The sequence below is a fragment of the Tachysurus fulvidraco genome, chromosome 14, assembly GCF_022655615.1.
Source record: "Tachysurus fulvidraco isolate hzauxx_2018 chromosome 14, HZAU_PFXX_2.0, whole genome shotgun sequence".
Lineage (NCBI taxonomy): Eukaryota > Metazoa > Chordata > Actinopteri > Siluriformes > Bagridae > Tachysurus > Tachysurus fulvidraco.
The window spans coordinates 21,472,219-21,487,134 of NC_062531.1; the positions used below are offsets into that span (position 1 = coordinate 21,472,219).

The following is a 14,916-nucleotide window of genomic DNA, read 5'->3' on the forward strand; positions in this document are numbered from 1 at the left end:
AGTTACGATAAACGTATCTTAAAATATTTAGAAATCCCCCGAAACAACTTCTGTAATTTACAGTAACTTTCTAATAAGATATTTGTTTCAGATAAAATACAATTAGATCTCTGAATAACATTCTTAGATACTACAGGACAAACTAGAATGGAAGGGAAATAATGAGATGATGAAGGAGATTTTGTTGTTGTTACTTCCATTATTCATAATCATATCCTACTAAAAATAGCCTATTAAAACCATAAAACGCTTGAAATAACCTGTATAACAACAATTATTGTAGTTTGTGGTGCCGCATCTTCTCACACGTGCACACACTGATCGTTGGCCATGTGCCCAGTTAAGGCTACACCTCAAATCACATTTTCACGCGATGTTTACTATGTAGTACGGTAATGTGCGGTTTGGGACGCAGCCCGTCTGTCCCTGCGTCGGCTGATCTCCACAGCGCGCATCCTCCCTCCTCTGCGCTCCTGATCCTCTTATCCACCGAAGAAGCGGATAAAGATGGATGTAGTCAACCAGGTAAGGCTTTTTTTTTTTTTTTAAAAAATCCACCTTAATGACCGTCGTTTTATCTGTGCGTTGATTCATAGTATTGAATAACAATTAAAATAGACTCGGTTGCGTTTAAGGGGACGTTTAAAGGGCATTTTAGAGGAATTATGGGGGGAAATAAATAGCATATAGACAATGCAGTGATCCTGAAGAACGCTGTTGTGTTTGTTTTTGCAGGATGTCGAAGGCAAGAAAAAAAAATATAATAAATAAATAAATAAATAAATAGATCCTGCGTCGCTTTATACCAAGAGATGATGGTGAATAAGTGCGCATGATGAACAGTGATGTTACACGCTGCTTTTGCACAATGCATCGTGTGTGTTGATGTTTTTATAACGCAGATTTTTATCTGCCTGGCTACAGCAGACTGTTGGCAAAAATAGCCTTGGCCAGAATGACAGCCGCAGCGTTTGTGCGCAACCTTGACGTTTTATCCTAAAGATCACATTTATTTCCTTCCCTGCAGCATGGCGCAGTAAAGCTTTCGAACATTTTAACTGATTTACAGCAACATTATTTGGGGGGGAAATGAAAAAAAAAAAAAAAAGGTCCGTCCCAAAATGCATACTGCGCACTAAAGCGTAGTATTCTGACGTCTCTAATTTGCATAACACGTAAATCTAAATTATATGCATAAACGTTGGGGTTTGATTGGAGGACACTGCTCTCAGTTTGAGCAATTTGTGCAATTAAATTAGATTAGACGGATAGATAGATAGATAGATAGATAGATAGATAGATAGATAGATAGATAGATAGATAGATAGATAGACAGACAGGTAGATAGATAGATAGATAGATAGATAGATAGATAGATAGATAGATAGATAGATAGATAGATAGATAGATTAAAAAGGGTGGCAGCATAGGACAGTACAATTAAAGTACAACGGTCTCTCTGCATTGCTGCATTCTCTCACACATGGATACTAAACCAGCACCAAACTCAAATCCATCCATCTATAAGCATTGTTTTGTTGCAGCCAGCAATTGTTGGCCTTTTGCACTGTCCCACAGGAAATGTTCACATAAGCAGCTTTACCTAAGTCTAATGCTTCTCTCTACTGCTATCTCTCTACTGTTGCAAGTCCAAAATCCCTGTCTAATTCCTAAGCATCATGCTGCATAATAACACACTAAATTGTACCTTTAATTTTGTAGGATGTATTCTGGGCAATAATTTGGTTGGGACATACTGTAGCCCCTGGGTTTTTCTCTCTTTTATGTGTTTTGTACATATTGTCCAAAATGTAACCGGAAATGTAATGTTTATGGATAGTATTTAAGTATGGTGTGTGTGTTTTTGTACAGTTGGTCGCCACTGGGCAGTTCACTGTCATCAAACAGCCTTTAGGATTCATCAAGATCCTACAATGGGTGAGTGAATCATTCCCTGTCACTAGACTGAATCATAAAATAAAATATAAATCTTACAAAATATTGGAAATCATACTTATTAAGCTGTGTTCACATATTCAGCGATTTTATCTCTTGGCACTCACTTCAATATAAAGTTGTTGGTAGACATTCCTAAAATTGGTTGCCATGGTAATGACATCTATCAGTGGGTGGTACCTCTAAAATAAAACATTCTGGAGGGTGATTTGTTGTTTGTGTAGAAATTCACCAGTGTATAACTGCATCATGTCATACACCATGACAGAGAAGTCTGTGCTCTTAGTCACTGGTCACTTAGTCACATACTATTTTCACTCACATTGGAAGTTACTCTGTATTTAACAATTCTGTAAATATTTGCATGGAGTTAAACTTTTTTTGACATGGTCATGACACTGGACACTCCCACGTTCAGTCGGCACTGGTTGCTGTCGCTCAGATCTGCAGTGCTTACTGAAAATTAATGATCCCTAGGTATGTTATTTCTGTAAGTCACTGTATGTGTGAATGCAGCGTTAGGATTTTGTACTGAACAGGTGACTTGCACATGATGCTCACATGACTCATTCAATAAATGAATAAAACTGGTTGGTTTTGACAAGCCAATGATAATGTAAATATATCTATGTCTCTCCATCTTAGATAGATAGATAGATAGATAGATAGATAGATAGATAGATAGATAGATAGATGGATAGATAGATAGATAGATAGATAGATAGATAGATAGATAGATAGATAGATAGATAGATAGATAGATAGATCACATTATTTCCAGTAATTATAATTATATATTATGTTTTTAAGACGTACAATAATGATACGAGTCAAATTTATGTCTTTCTTACTGAAGACCAGAACATTTTGGGAAACATTTAAAAACCGTACTCTAAGTCATGATCACAGACTTGGTGCCACTTTCCTTTCCATGCCACAATGATTTCCTCTTCAGCATCATCAGAAATTATCACTCAAATGTCATTTGAATAGCATGAATGAGTTGAGTGTGCATGACAAAGCAATTAGGCCGTTATGCATACAATAACAAGTTCAGCCATCTGAATATTATGACAAAATAAACCTTAGATCAGTGAGCAGGAGTCAGAAAGCAGCTACACTACTTCATATCTATCCAGTTCATTAGAACAAAATAACTATAACATTTTGGTAGTATGTGACAGGAGAATAATCAGCAAATGCGATGGAGATACTGTTACCACCCTAAGGTTGATTATTTCCTTTAACAGGATGTTAAAATGTGTTTTATCTCTCTTAAACTATAACAGGTATTGGCCAATGCTAACATTTTTTTGTATTTATTAAATAATTACTTAATCATTTAATTTTCTGGAATATCCATGAAACAAGTTACTGTTATCTTTAATCTTATGGCAGATATAAAGAGCTGTATCCTCACCACCTCCTCATTTTTGCCTGTTGAAGTTAATGAGACAAAACACGACCCCTTTCTTAAAAACTGTCTTACAGTGGAAAAATTAAAGTGGCAGCTTTACCTGTGGTTGTTACAAAAATGCCAACGCTAGAGACTTCCAAAAATGACAGAAGCTTAAAATTTCATCCAAATAAACAGTTATGCATTTTATTTTATTCCTGTTGGTATGGAGCATCTACTTTAAAGATGTCTGTATAAATTGTTGCTTTAGAAATATAAATTTTACATTGATTCATAACTTACAGCCAATATTCTTGTCAGAGCTGCTATTTCAGAAAATGTATCAAAATCTTTGAAATCAGAACTACTGTATGAATTATATAGCTTAAAATAAATGAACAAAACAAACAAACAAACAAATAAATATATATATAAATTAGACACAAAATATTGATTCTAATTGCCAGTTTCCAATAAAAATCCTACGACAGAGTAATCTGCCTAATGAAGTTACAACTTGCACAACTACAATGGCAGTTTATAGCCACTTTATAGCATCTTATTAAGCCTTGTGTAATATGATAGAGTTGTTTGAGTAAGGAGCAGTATTAATTAATTCTATGCTATGCCTTTGACTTTAAATATAGAAATCTGATTCTCTGGGTTTGCTAATAAGGTTGCGAGGTCAAATCTCAGCCCTGTTAGCACAGCTATTAACTCTACTGCACCTTAGCATCTTTGTAAGTTGTCTTAATCATCTAGCAAGCAAGAAAGCTCTATATTCTGGAATAACTTAAAAGGTCAAATAAACGTTGGTGGTCTGCTAGGCTTTAATTATTTATCCCAACACTGATTGTGAGAACGTGTGTGTGTGTGTGTGTGTGTGTGTGTGTGTCTCTGTGTGTAAGTGGCTGCACAGCATGAGCATCCAGGTTTGGGAATAAGGAGAAATTGGTGACTCATTCAGGCTTAAAAATAACAGTGTTTAGGCAAAACTATTTTTAGGATGTTAACAAATGTTGCACCTGCACATGAAAACAATCCTGGTTGTGATTTTGGAACAGATAAAGCTGTTTGTTTGTCTTCTGAACAATTTCATTTCTGTATTAGTTGCTGAATCTATATAAAAGTAGTTTTCATGCATAAATTGCTAAAAAAAACACCAACAACACGAATATATATCCATCATAAATCGATTCATTAATTAAGTTTACTACATAAAACTGCATATAAAAAACTTTATTTTTATCAAAATTGCCCATACGACAAGGTAAAATGATTGAACGTGTATTTCTATACAATGAATGAAAAAAAGATAAAACATTGCATTTGGATTTTTAAAGTTATTTAGAGACAAAAATATTAACATTCAGCTCTAAATTCAGGTATTTTAATCAAATATATTGAAAATATGAACAAAATATTAAAGTATTATTTACATACAAAATGTATAAAAAAAATGCTATAAAATGCATTCATTAGAGATTGACGCAAAAATAATTTCTAGAATATTCTAGAAAGCAATAGAAATCAGGAGAGCGATTCTTGTTTTTATAACACTAATTGGCTCAAAAGATTCAGAGGTGATTTGTCTCCTGTTTTTTCCTAACAACATCCTTCAAAATTATGCTCCATTACTGTAGACACTTTGCACGAAAGGAATAGATATTTGTTTATGTGTTATATCTGTTATACGAATCTACAGTATATTACTGGGTTAAATGTTGGTGCTAATACAGGGTTAGTATGAAGGTTTTCATTGTTTGTTAGAAAAACAAGTATGGGTAAGTGTGAGCTATGCAATGCCATCTGCCTTGTCTCTATGGAAACTATAAAGTCTAGAGTCTGTCACCATGGCATCCAGTCATCCTCAGATTCTTGGGTTTTTGTGCTGGAATGAGTAAAAACATGCTAATTTAAGTCAAAGTACTGCTCTAGGACAAAATGTCTCTCGTTATGTGATTGTTTTTGGCCCTGAGAGAAAGGTACCACATATTTCAGACCAGTTATATAAAACTAACAACTTGATTACGCTTGAAAGTTTGTGAACCCTTTATAAATTTCTGTATTTCTGCATAAATATCAAACAAACCAATTAAAATCGATTTTCTAAAGTTCTAAAAGCAGACTAAGTGAACCGAATCTAACAAATTAGACAAATATTTTATACTTATTCATTTAATTATTTTTGAAAAATCATTCAGCATTACATATCTGTGATCCTTTGCTTTTAGTATTTTTTTGTGACCCATTTGTACACCAATAAATGCAAGTAAAATTTCTGGTAAATGTTGATCAGTCCTTCATAAGGGCTTGGGAGGATATTATCCCATTTCTCAGCAAAATATAAAACGACAATTTCATCAGTATATTTTTGACTAATTTGTAGCCAAAACTGTGTTCACTTTGTTTAATTTTTAGGACTTGATGTTTTGGATATTTTCCATATTTATGCAGAAATATAGAACTTTCTAAAGGGTTCACAAACTTTCAAGCGGCACTGTATATCCAAGGAATATGCTTTTAACAATCATTTCAAACCTACCAAGCTATTCTGAAATAAACACCACCTCCACTATCAACAGTATATAAAAACATGTAACGTAAGCTGGATAGCGACTGTATTTTAGGCAAAAGTTGTTGCAGTAGCTTGCTAGTTTTCTGGCTACATAGTAACACAGTAAGCTATCTAGCTAAGATTCCCCTTACGTGTTCTCCTGATAGTTAAGGAGAGTTAAGTAATTCTAACAATAATGTAATTAATCATGAGTAAATACCGAAACATTAAGTTTAACACTGAGCTTTAACACGTTAATTCAGAAATCAGGTCAAAAGATCTGGCTAGCTAGTTTAGTTTACTCAGCTAGCTAGAGGATTTTTTGAAATGCATAGTTTTCGCTCGCATACTTTGCAGATTATTATCACATTTTTCACTTGTAAAGCATTTAAAACTAAAAGGTCTCTGTCTCAGACATTTGCTGCAGCAAAACTATTGGTATCTGGAGTTTCCACTTTCCTCAGGAAACTAGACTTTCAGATTTATTACTTAGTTAAAATTTTAATCAATGGAAAATATGCACACAATACCTTTTAATTGGGTTACAATCTTCTGGGGTTAAATGTAATTTTGTTAAAAAAATATCTATTTCTAGCTAATTAACAAAGTTGAACAGATATTTTAAAATTTAAATTAATATTTTTAAATTAATTTTAAACTTTAAATGTATGTATTCATTTATTTATGTTTATTCTTATTTCTTCTTCTTTTTCTTCTTCATATTATTATTATTATTATTATTATTATTATTTTATATTTTTTCTTCTGTTTCTATACTTTTGTAAAGCTGCTTTGAGACAATGTGAATTGTTAAAAGTGCTATACAAATACATTTGTATTTGAATTTGAATAATCTACTTAAACCTCAATTAAAGTACTCTATTATGATGTAATTATACACAAATGTTGTTAGTGTGAACCATGTACTCAAACCCCTAAGCAAGATTACTTTCAGCTTGTTACATTCCCACTCTGTTATTTCTGTATTAATGCTTATGATTCATGGTATCATATCTGTACATTTCATATACTTGTTACACTGCTTGCATGTGATGCAATGATGTTCAATTTTAATTTATGTGTAGTTATAATACCAATAATTAACTGGATAGTCAGGCTCCACTGGCATTACAGCTGTCTAATTGTCTATCCTGTCTAATTATTCGTCTTTGAGCCAGTAATTATCTACTCAAATTAGAGAAAGATTATAGTCTATAATAGCTGACTAAAAGACTTGGCTCAGTTCTGGAGTAATCATTGTGATCTTGCCCTGTCACATATGAAACCAAACACGGTCATACAGGAGCAATCAAAGAAGCCATAACTGTGGAACTGAAAGTCAGATTATATAATGAATTGCACAATGGAGATGTCATTTAGGATGATTAAATCATAAGTGTGTAAACCAAAGTGTGTTATATTGTGAATTACGTCAACAAAAAGCCTATAAAATGAACCATCAGCTCTCAGATCTAGTCAAATATCAAGTGGGTATTTTGTTTATCTTCATTATTTGGCATGAGATTTTATCTAAAGCAACTTCCAGATCTGTAGTCTTCGTATCCCTGCATGTACTGAGAAAAAAACAAAAACAGGAAGCGTTTATTTGTAATGATGCAATGAAACTCACATATAATAGAAGCCCATAAAAGAGGGCACGTGTTTAATTCTGTCAGTAAACCGTTAATATCAGTAAAAGGCTTTAGAATGAGACAGAAATGCTTTGTAAGGTCTGATTGAACTACATTCAGTGTAGCAGTAATACACAACCCAAAAACCTTCCCTCGGATAAAGTAGTTTCAAATGACACCAATTCATAGCAGATTTCATAACATTTTGTATAGTAACAGCCCCAATAAGTGATTATTTTTTTATATTTTTTCTCAGTGCAGGGACATTTCTGAAAATTTGTCTCTGTTAATCACACACGCATAATATACAGTCTAGGGTTGATAGAACCGCTGGAATAGAAAATGCTGGAATATTCCTGATAACTGCATTCATTGGTATTTTTGTCCTAAAATTATCTTTTATAGTAATTGAGCTGTGATTATTTGAGCTAGATCGACTTATGCATCTGAATGCAGGTTATTTTTTCCCTCCTCATTGTTGTTCCTTGGTGGTGTGTTATTCTTGCCTTCCTCCACACTTTCGTATTCTCTCCTACACCTTCTCCTCCTCCAAAAATCACAACTACAATCACTTGCAACCGTTAATGGCCTGATTGCAATTCCAGCTAGTTAGGTTTGATGAAAACCGAACTGAACTGCTTTGGGCTGTTCCTTTTCCCTTTGGGTGTAGCGTGTGGTATAAATGTGTGATCTTTTTTTGTGTCGTGAGAGGGAACGTGATCAGACGTGCGTTCACGCTGTGTGTGTAATGCCAGTGTAAGATGTGTGTGTGTGGCTAGCGCAGTGTGTTCAGCGACAGATGGTGAAGCACCTCGGTAAGTTTAATAGTCAGATTTTCCATTCAATCAGATAAGGGAAGGAGGGGGGGCAGTAAAAATATTCTGACTGACTAATCTCTCTCTGTGTGTCAGGGGAAAAGTAGGCACTTCATTGCCTCTCGAATAAAAAGGGATTAATATTACAGTGTAAGTTTGGACAGAAGCGTGCCTACAAGCAGTAGCGAGGATCTCCCAGTAGTGAGGTGCTTGGGTTGCAATTTATTTGTTATGTAAATGCATTTAAAATACGTGACATTCTTTATTTTAATGGAATGATGTTAAATGAATGAATTAGTATTCACCTCTCAAATTCACACACTCACACCCACACAATCCTGTGTATTTATATGAAACTTTAAATATTATATAAATATATTATCAATATGAGTGAGCGAAAGCAGGAGAGAAAGGCTGTAAAAAGATGTATGTAGGTACTTATAAACTAAACACACTCATGTTTCAGCTCTTACATCCAAGTGATATTAAATTATAAATAAGAAGTATTTGAAAAAGTGGTTTAAATGATTGTATTTACCATTATTTCATTCACCTCTCTCTCTTCTTTACCAGTTTTTCGCAATCTTTGCTTTCTCCACCTGCGGCTCTTACTCCGGAGTCTTCCGCTTGAGTGTGGAGTGTAAGAACCGCTCGGATAGCGACCTGGACATCGCTGTTGAGTTCTCCTACCCGTTCAGGTCAGGGATTATGGCATTATTAATACGTTTTTTTCCCCCTCTGCCACAGTAATTATTAATGAATGAATGCATTATTATTAACATTCTACTAGTGGGTGGATCATTCTTCTTGGTCCAGTCTGTTTACATTTAGCACCAGATGGTATTGGATATCAGGTATATAAAAACGAGAAAAGCTCTACAGAAAAATATCACATCATTTCGCCTTATAATATAAAATTAACACTTGGTAGTTAATATTTAATTGCAGGAGACAGTATGCAAATTTCATAAGGATAAATCCAAAAATTATAGTCAGTTCGGAACACAATCACATAGAGTTGAACAAGGAAAAATGTAGATTCATAATCAGATTTGGTCCAAGCCAGGAAATACCAGGATCCATGAAAACAAAGTCTAAGAGGAATCAGAGGAACATGCTGTCTATCTTATTCTGCATACATATAAGGATGGATGCATTTCATATGAATTTACTCTAATATAAATTAGGACTGTATGTGTTTTCCATTTTAATCATTATCTGGCCCCTAATACTCTTTCAAAAGCGATTTAAAATGTGAAATTTAATTTAATCCATTCATCTTCGTAAACAGAACCCAACAGTGGCTCTTTTGAACTCATGACCTCCTGTTAATGAACCCAGAGCCTTAACCTCTGAGGGATGTACAGTACTGCTTAATTACACACAAGCCTACAAATGGTCACTGAAGAATCTAATCTTTGAACTAATTACCATGCAAACACTGACTCTACCTGCTGTAGATGCTTCAAACGGTAAACAGTAAGAAGACGTAAGGTCATATAAACCAACACGTTCACTCTTTCTATGTACAAACAGACTCCATCAAGTGTGGTTTGACGTGCCCAAATGTAAAGGTCCCGAGCCGGAGCGTCTGTTCCTCGAAGGTGACTACTCTTCCTCGGCTGAGTTCTTTGTCACTATTGGGGTTTTGTCCTTCCTCTACTCTATGGCAGCTCTGTCCGTCTACATTTTCCTCCTGGAGAAATATCGTGAGGGAAACCGTGGCGCACGGATCGTAAGTATTGTCATACACATCATTCTGGGTTTCATTCACTCTTTGTTGTATTACTGTATTAATTCTGTATTATTTATACATACATATATAATTATACTTATTTTATTTACTTCAAACTAAATGTACTTAGTTTTTTATTATTTATGAACTGAAGCAGTAGAAGCAGGGATCTGAAGTAAAACTGTTTTAACTCAAAGCCCTGTGATGTTATCTAATACATCCTGGTTGGCTCTTCCTCAGGATTTTGTGGTGACGGCAATTTTCACCTTCTTTTGGTTGGTGAGCTCATCAGCATGGGCTAAAGGCCTCTCGGATGTTAAGGAAAACACCGACCCTGATGAAGTCATCAAGCTCATACCAGCCTGTCGGCATGAGGACAACCGCTGTAAAGAAGTGCACGAGCCTATTGTGTCTGGCCTAAACACGTCCGTGGTTAGTGCTCTGCTTGCCATATTTTCTTTTGTATTTGTTTTGGTGTGTTCTATCTTTAGTTATTTAGATGGATTGATGGATGATTGAGTGGTTGGGATGGATAGATATATGTATAAATGTTTGAATAGATGAGTGGGAGGTGAGCTGGCTGGCTGGCTGGATGGTTTAATATATTGGTAAGTGGAAAAATAGTTGTCTGGATGCATGGATTGGTGCATGGAAGGGTGGGTGAGTGTTTGAATAGATGTATAGATGAGTGGTTGGATGATTTTTTTGATGCTTAGATATGTTGACGAATGAGTGGTTCGATGGATGGGTTAGTGATGAGATAGATGGATGGATGGATGAATGGATGAATGGATAGATAGTTGAAATGGATGAATGAGTGAAATATTAGTGGTATGGGTGGCTAGTTAGAATGGATGGATGAGTAGTTGAATGGATAGATGGGTGAGTAATTGATCATTTTCTCCCACTGTCTTGCAGGCATTTGGCTTTTGTAACCTGGTGTTATGGGCAGGAAACCTCTGGTTTGTGTTTAAGGAGACTGGCTGGCTCAGTGCTATTTCTGGCACCTACGTGCCCTCGGGAGCAAAACAGCCAGCACCAGACACCTACGCCCAGGGTGAGTGAATAAACTGAAAACACACTGGCTAGAGTTGAAACACATGATAGGGTGAGCTACTGTAGGAATATCTCATTCCTTGGTCAAGCAGTTAAATCACCTAATTGATTTTGAGGCCAAACTGAAAACTCTGTCATTATATTGTCTTAAATATCCTTTTAATTGATTGTACAAGTACAAGTACAACAAAACCTAGCAATAAATGCAGGGTATCGTATTCATAGTCCCTTAGTGAACTGTGGATGCTAGGATGAACCGTAGGGGTCAGTTATGCAGTATATGATTCTCATAAGTAGGGATTGGGTGTAAGAGCAGGTTATATGTGACTATACATGACATTCTGTAATCATCACTTCCTTCTCTGGTAGCTGGTTATGGTCAAGACCCTTATGCTGGCTCTCAGGGTGGGTATCAACCCGACTACGGGCAACAACCGGGCGGATACGAAGGAGGAAGCTACAACCAGGGAGGATATGATCAGGGCGGACCGACTTCCTTCTCTAATGAAATATGAGTAAATTCGCACAGAACAGCAGCTCTACACAGGTGAGTGGACGCTTAAATTGCATTTATTCTGTTGTCATATACCGACTTTCATGTAATTAAGACAACTTTCTTGGCCTATTACAGTTTATGAGATTAACACAATATTGTGATAAGGCTTTGCCTTCAAAGTCTTTAGTCCTATTGATTTGTATTGAAGGTCATGAATAAATCTTACTTCATTTCTGTCTTAGCGTGACCTACTGTATCTTTTCTCTTTTCAGAGCACTGGAGAGGGTGGTTATATAACCAAGGAGAAAGGAGCCTGCCTATTACCCATGATCCCACACTCCTCTGTTACCCCGTATGAACAACGTGTGTACAGTCTGAGGGAGGGAGGGAGGGAGGGAGGGAGGGAAGAGGGGAGGGGAGGGTACATGTGGGAATTTGGGACAGGGACCTTCATCATATCCAGTGGGAAATGTGCTTGTCTTGGAGAAACAAAAGGCTGTAAACTAAAGTACCTTTTTCTTGTTGTTGAATTCTCTGCAGGAGGTGTTAACGGAATGTCTATTTTATTAAAGACCAAAAAAAAAAATAATAATTATAATATGTTATAGATATAGACATGGGTTTGAACGGTTGATAGATAAATGTTAAAGTACCCCTGAACATGTAATTGTAAAGCATTAAAAAATGAAATATGTGTAGAATTATACGTTGTTTCATATATTGTATTTAACAATGATAGAACATCTCAACATCATTACATCTCAATAAATATACATACATGTGCATGTTGGAAACAATCCTGTGTCCTTCTGCCATTGTAGATAGCTAGCTAGCTAGTTACTTATTACTGAACTAGCCTGGCATGAGTGAGATTTCAGTGTCATATTCTCAGTAGCCAAACCTGTTGAAAATATACTGAAATGAACACAAAGGTATAAATACCAACCATTAGTAAAGTTGAGTTTAGCAAATGTCTAGCTAGCTTAGCATGTGGGTTCTTAAACCATTTAATAATTCAATTCAATCCATTGGGAATATTTCATCTTATTTTTCACCAATTGATCTTGTTCATAATCCTCCACAAAGCTCACAGAAGAGTTCGGGGGTACTTTAAATATCAGTGTATTTAAGTGTGCTGTGTAAATATATATAATCATATAGATATAAAGTAGATCTATATGGTGGATAAATGCTAAGATGAATGGTTAGAGTATGACAACAGAAGGATTCAGGTGTGTCAGTGTGTGTTTAGAAGCACAATAGTAAATCTGTGGGTTTTTTATTTCTTTACATTTTTTTTTGTTGCCTTGTGTTGAATTTAACTTGTCTCTGTGTTGTTTGTCAGAACTTAATTATTCCACAAAAAAAGAAATAGTGTTGAGTGCTGATAAATGTGTGATTTTTTTTTACATTTAATTTCTAATCTAAATATACAACCGCAAACAAAATAGTGAAGATGGCAGGCAAAATATAAGATGTACAAAAGAGATATTGAGAAGAGAGATTAATGAAATGAATGAGTAGAGAAGAGAGAGAAAAAGTGCAAAACCCAAGTGTAAACTTCCAAACTTAAAGCTTGCATTCATACAGACTCAACAGTTATAAACAGTTATAGATTGTTATTGCTGATATAGTTTATAAAGTCAGTATTTGGCAGATGTGACCTAAACACTAAACTTTTTCATACGCCAACAAAACTCTTGCTGCGTGTCTGTACTCTACTAGAAAAAGGCAATAATCCACTGATGGTATCTAGGGCTATCTTTAGATACCATATAAAAGGTTTGCACTTATTTAGTTTTAAGGCTTTTAATACATTTTAAAATGCCCTCTATAGGGGCCACCAAAGTAAACTTTTAACTGTTTCATCTAAAGGTTATGTGCAAATTTTTAAACCGCAGGAGGCTGATCTTATAAACAGGCCAGAAAAAAGTGAGTATTGAATTTTGAAAGACATGTGTATGGTGTGGTACTTGTTATGGTGCTATTGAGCGATGTGAGGAACTCTTGTCATTTATCATTCTGGATCTCCTTTTCCCGCTATGTTCCTTCCTCCCTCCTTTCTCTCTATCCCTGTGTATCTTCTTCATGTTTAATAAAGTGTTGTCAGTAGTAACTACCTGTGGCTGTGCTAGTGGTGTTTTTTGATATAATCTCTTTATGTTTATAGCCATGTTGAACATGTCCTATCATAGACCAGAGGTATCCAGGCGGCACCTAGTATTCCCACGATACATTTTTAAATCTTGTGGTTATTTAACTATAATTACAGTTAAAATATAAGTTGAAAACCTTGTTGCGTGACTTTACATTTCCACATTAACCACAGTACTCACCTGTCTACTGATTATGTGATTATATATATATATATATATATATATATATATATATATATATATATATATATATATATATATATATATATATATATATTAACAGCCCAAAAGCATCCATTTAAAACGAGCAAGCATGAATTTTACCTTTAAAATTTGGCTCAGACATTTAAAAAACTCAAGTGGATGAATTGTCCTAAAATGACCACAAGAGGGAGACAAAACACATTTGTGTTATTGGTGTATACTAGCTGATGCCAGATTCCAGCTGTTTGTAGAATTTACATACCTTTCATTCTCCTTTTTTCAAAGAAATATTGCGCCTGTTTTGAACCTACTTCCGGTGTAGCTCGATTTGTGTACACCGTGTTGCCAAAACAACAGAAAAGGAGGAGAAGGAAAGATCCACAAACAGACCCACGTTATAATTAACAGGTTAGACAGTAGACCAACATTCCGAGTGGATACAGAGGACTTGGCATCACTATTCCAAGAAGAAGAAAAGCAACAACACAACCTTTTTTCTTTTTTTTTTCTTTTCTTTTTTTTTTTTTTACAGCTGTCGACCCTCCTTATGGGCAAACTCAAAGTCTTCTGAGTAGAGAGAGAGAGAGAGAGAGAGAGAGAGAGAGAGAGAGAGAGAGAGAGAGAGAGAGAGAGAGAGAGATAGGGAGAGGGGGGAACAGACAGACAGACAGAGAGAGAGGGAGAGAGAGGGACAGACAGACAGAGGGAGACAGTGGGAGAGAAAGAGAGAGAGAGAGAGAGAGAGAGAGAGAGAGAGAGAGAGAGAGAGAAAGGGACAGAGAGACAGACAGAGGGAGAGAGAGAGAAACAGAGAGACAGACAGACAGACAGAGGGGGAGAGGGAGAGAGAGGGGGGACAGACAGAGAGAGAGAGAGAGAGAAAGGGACAGAGAGACAGAGGGAGAGAGAGAGAA

General features: G+C 35.6%; 1 protein-coding gene across 1 annotated transcript; it reads left to right on the forward strand.

The window, feature by feature from the left end:
- Window positions 1–384: 384 nt before the first annotated feature.
- Window positions 385–12,346, forward strand: sypb (synaptophysin b). The gene is made up of 8 exons (XM_027166734.2): window positions 385–525; window positions 1,873–1,938; window positions 8,929–9,053; window positions 9,892–10,090; window positions 10,331–10,522; window positions 11,009–11,147; window positions 11,516–11,693; window positions 11,915–12,346. Exons 1-7 carry the CDS (start codon window positions 508–510, stop codon window positions 11,659–11,661), a joined length of 885 nt encoding a protein of 294 aa, XP_027022535.1. The 5' UTR covers window positions 385–507; the 3' UTR covers window positions 11,662–11,693; window positions 11,915–12,346.
- The last annotated feature ends 2,570 nt before the right edge of the window (window positions 12,347–14,916 follow it).

Excerpts from the sequence above, each read along its gene's own strand:
- sypb (XM_027166734.2), top strand. Across the intron at positions 10,091-10,330 it reads GAAACCGTGGCGCACGGATC|GATTTTGTGGTGACGGCAAT; the intron begins GTAAGTATTGTC and ends GCTCTTCCTCAG. Across the intron at positions 11,148-11,515 it reads ACCAGACACCTACGCCCAGG|CTGGTTATGGTCAAGACCCT; the intron begins GTGAGTGAATAA and ends CTTCTCTGGTAG.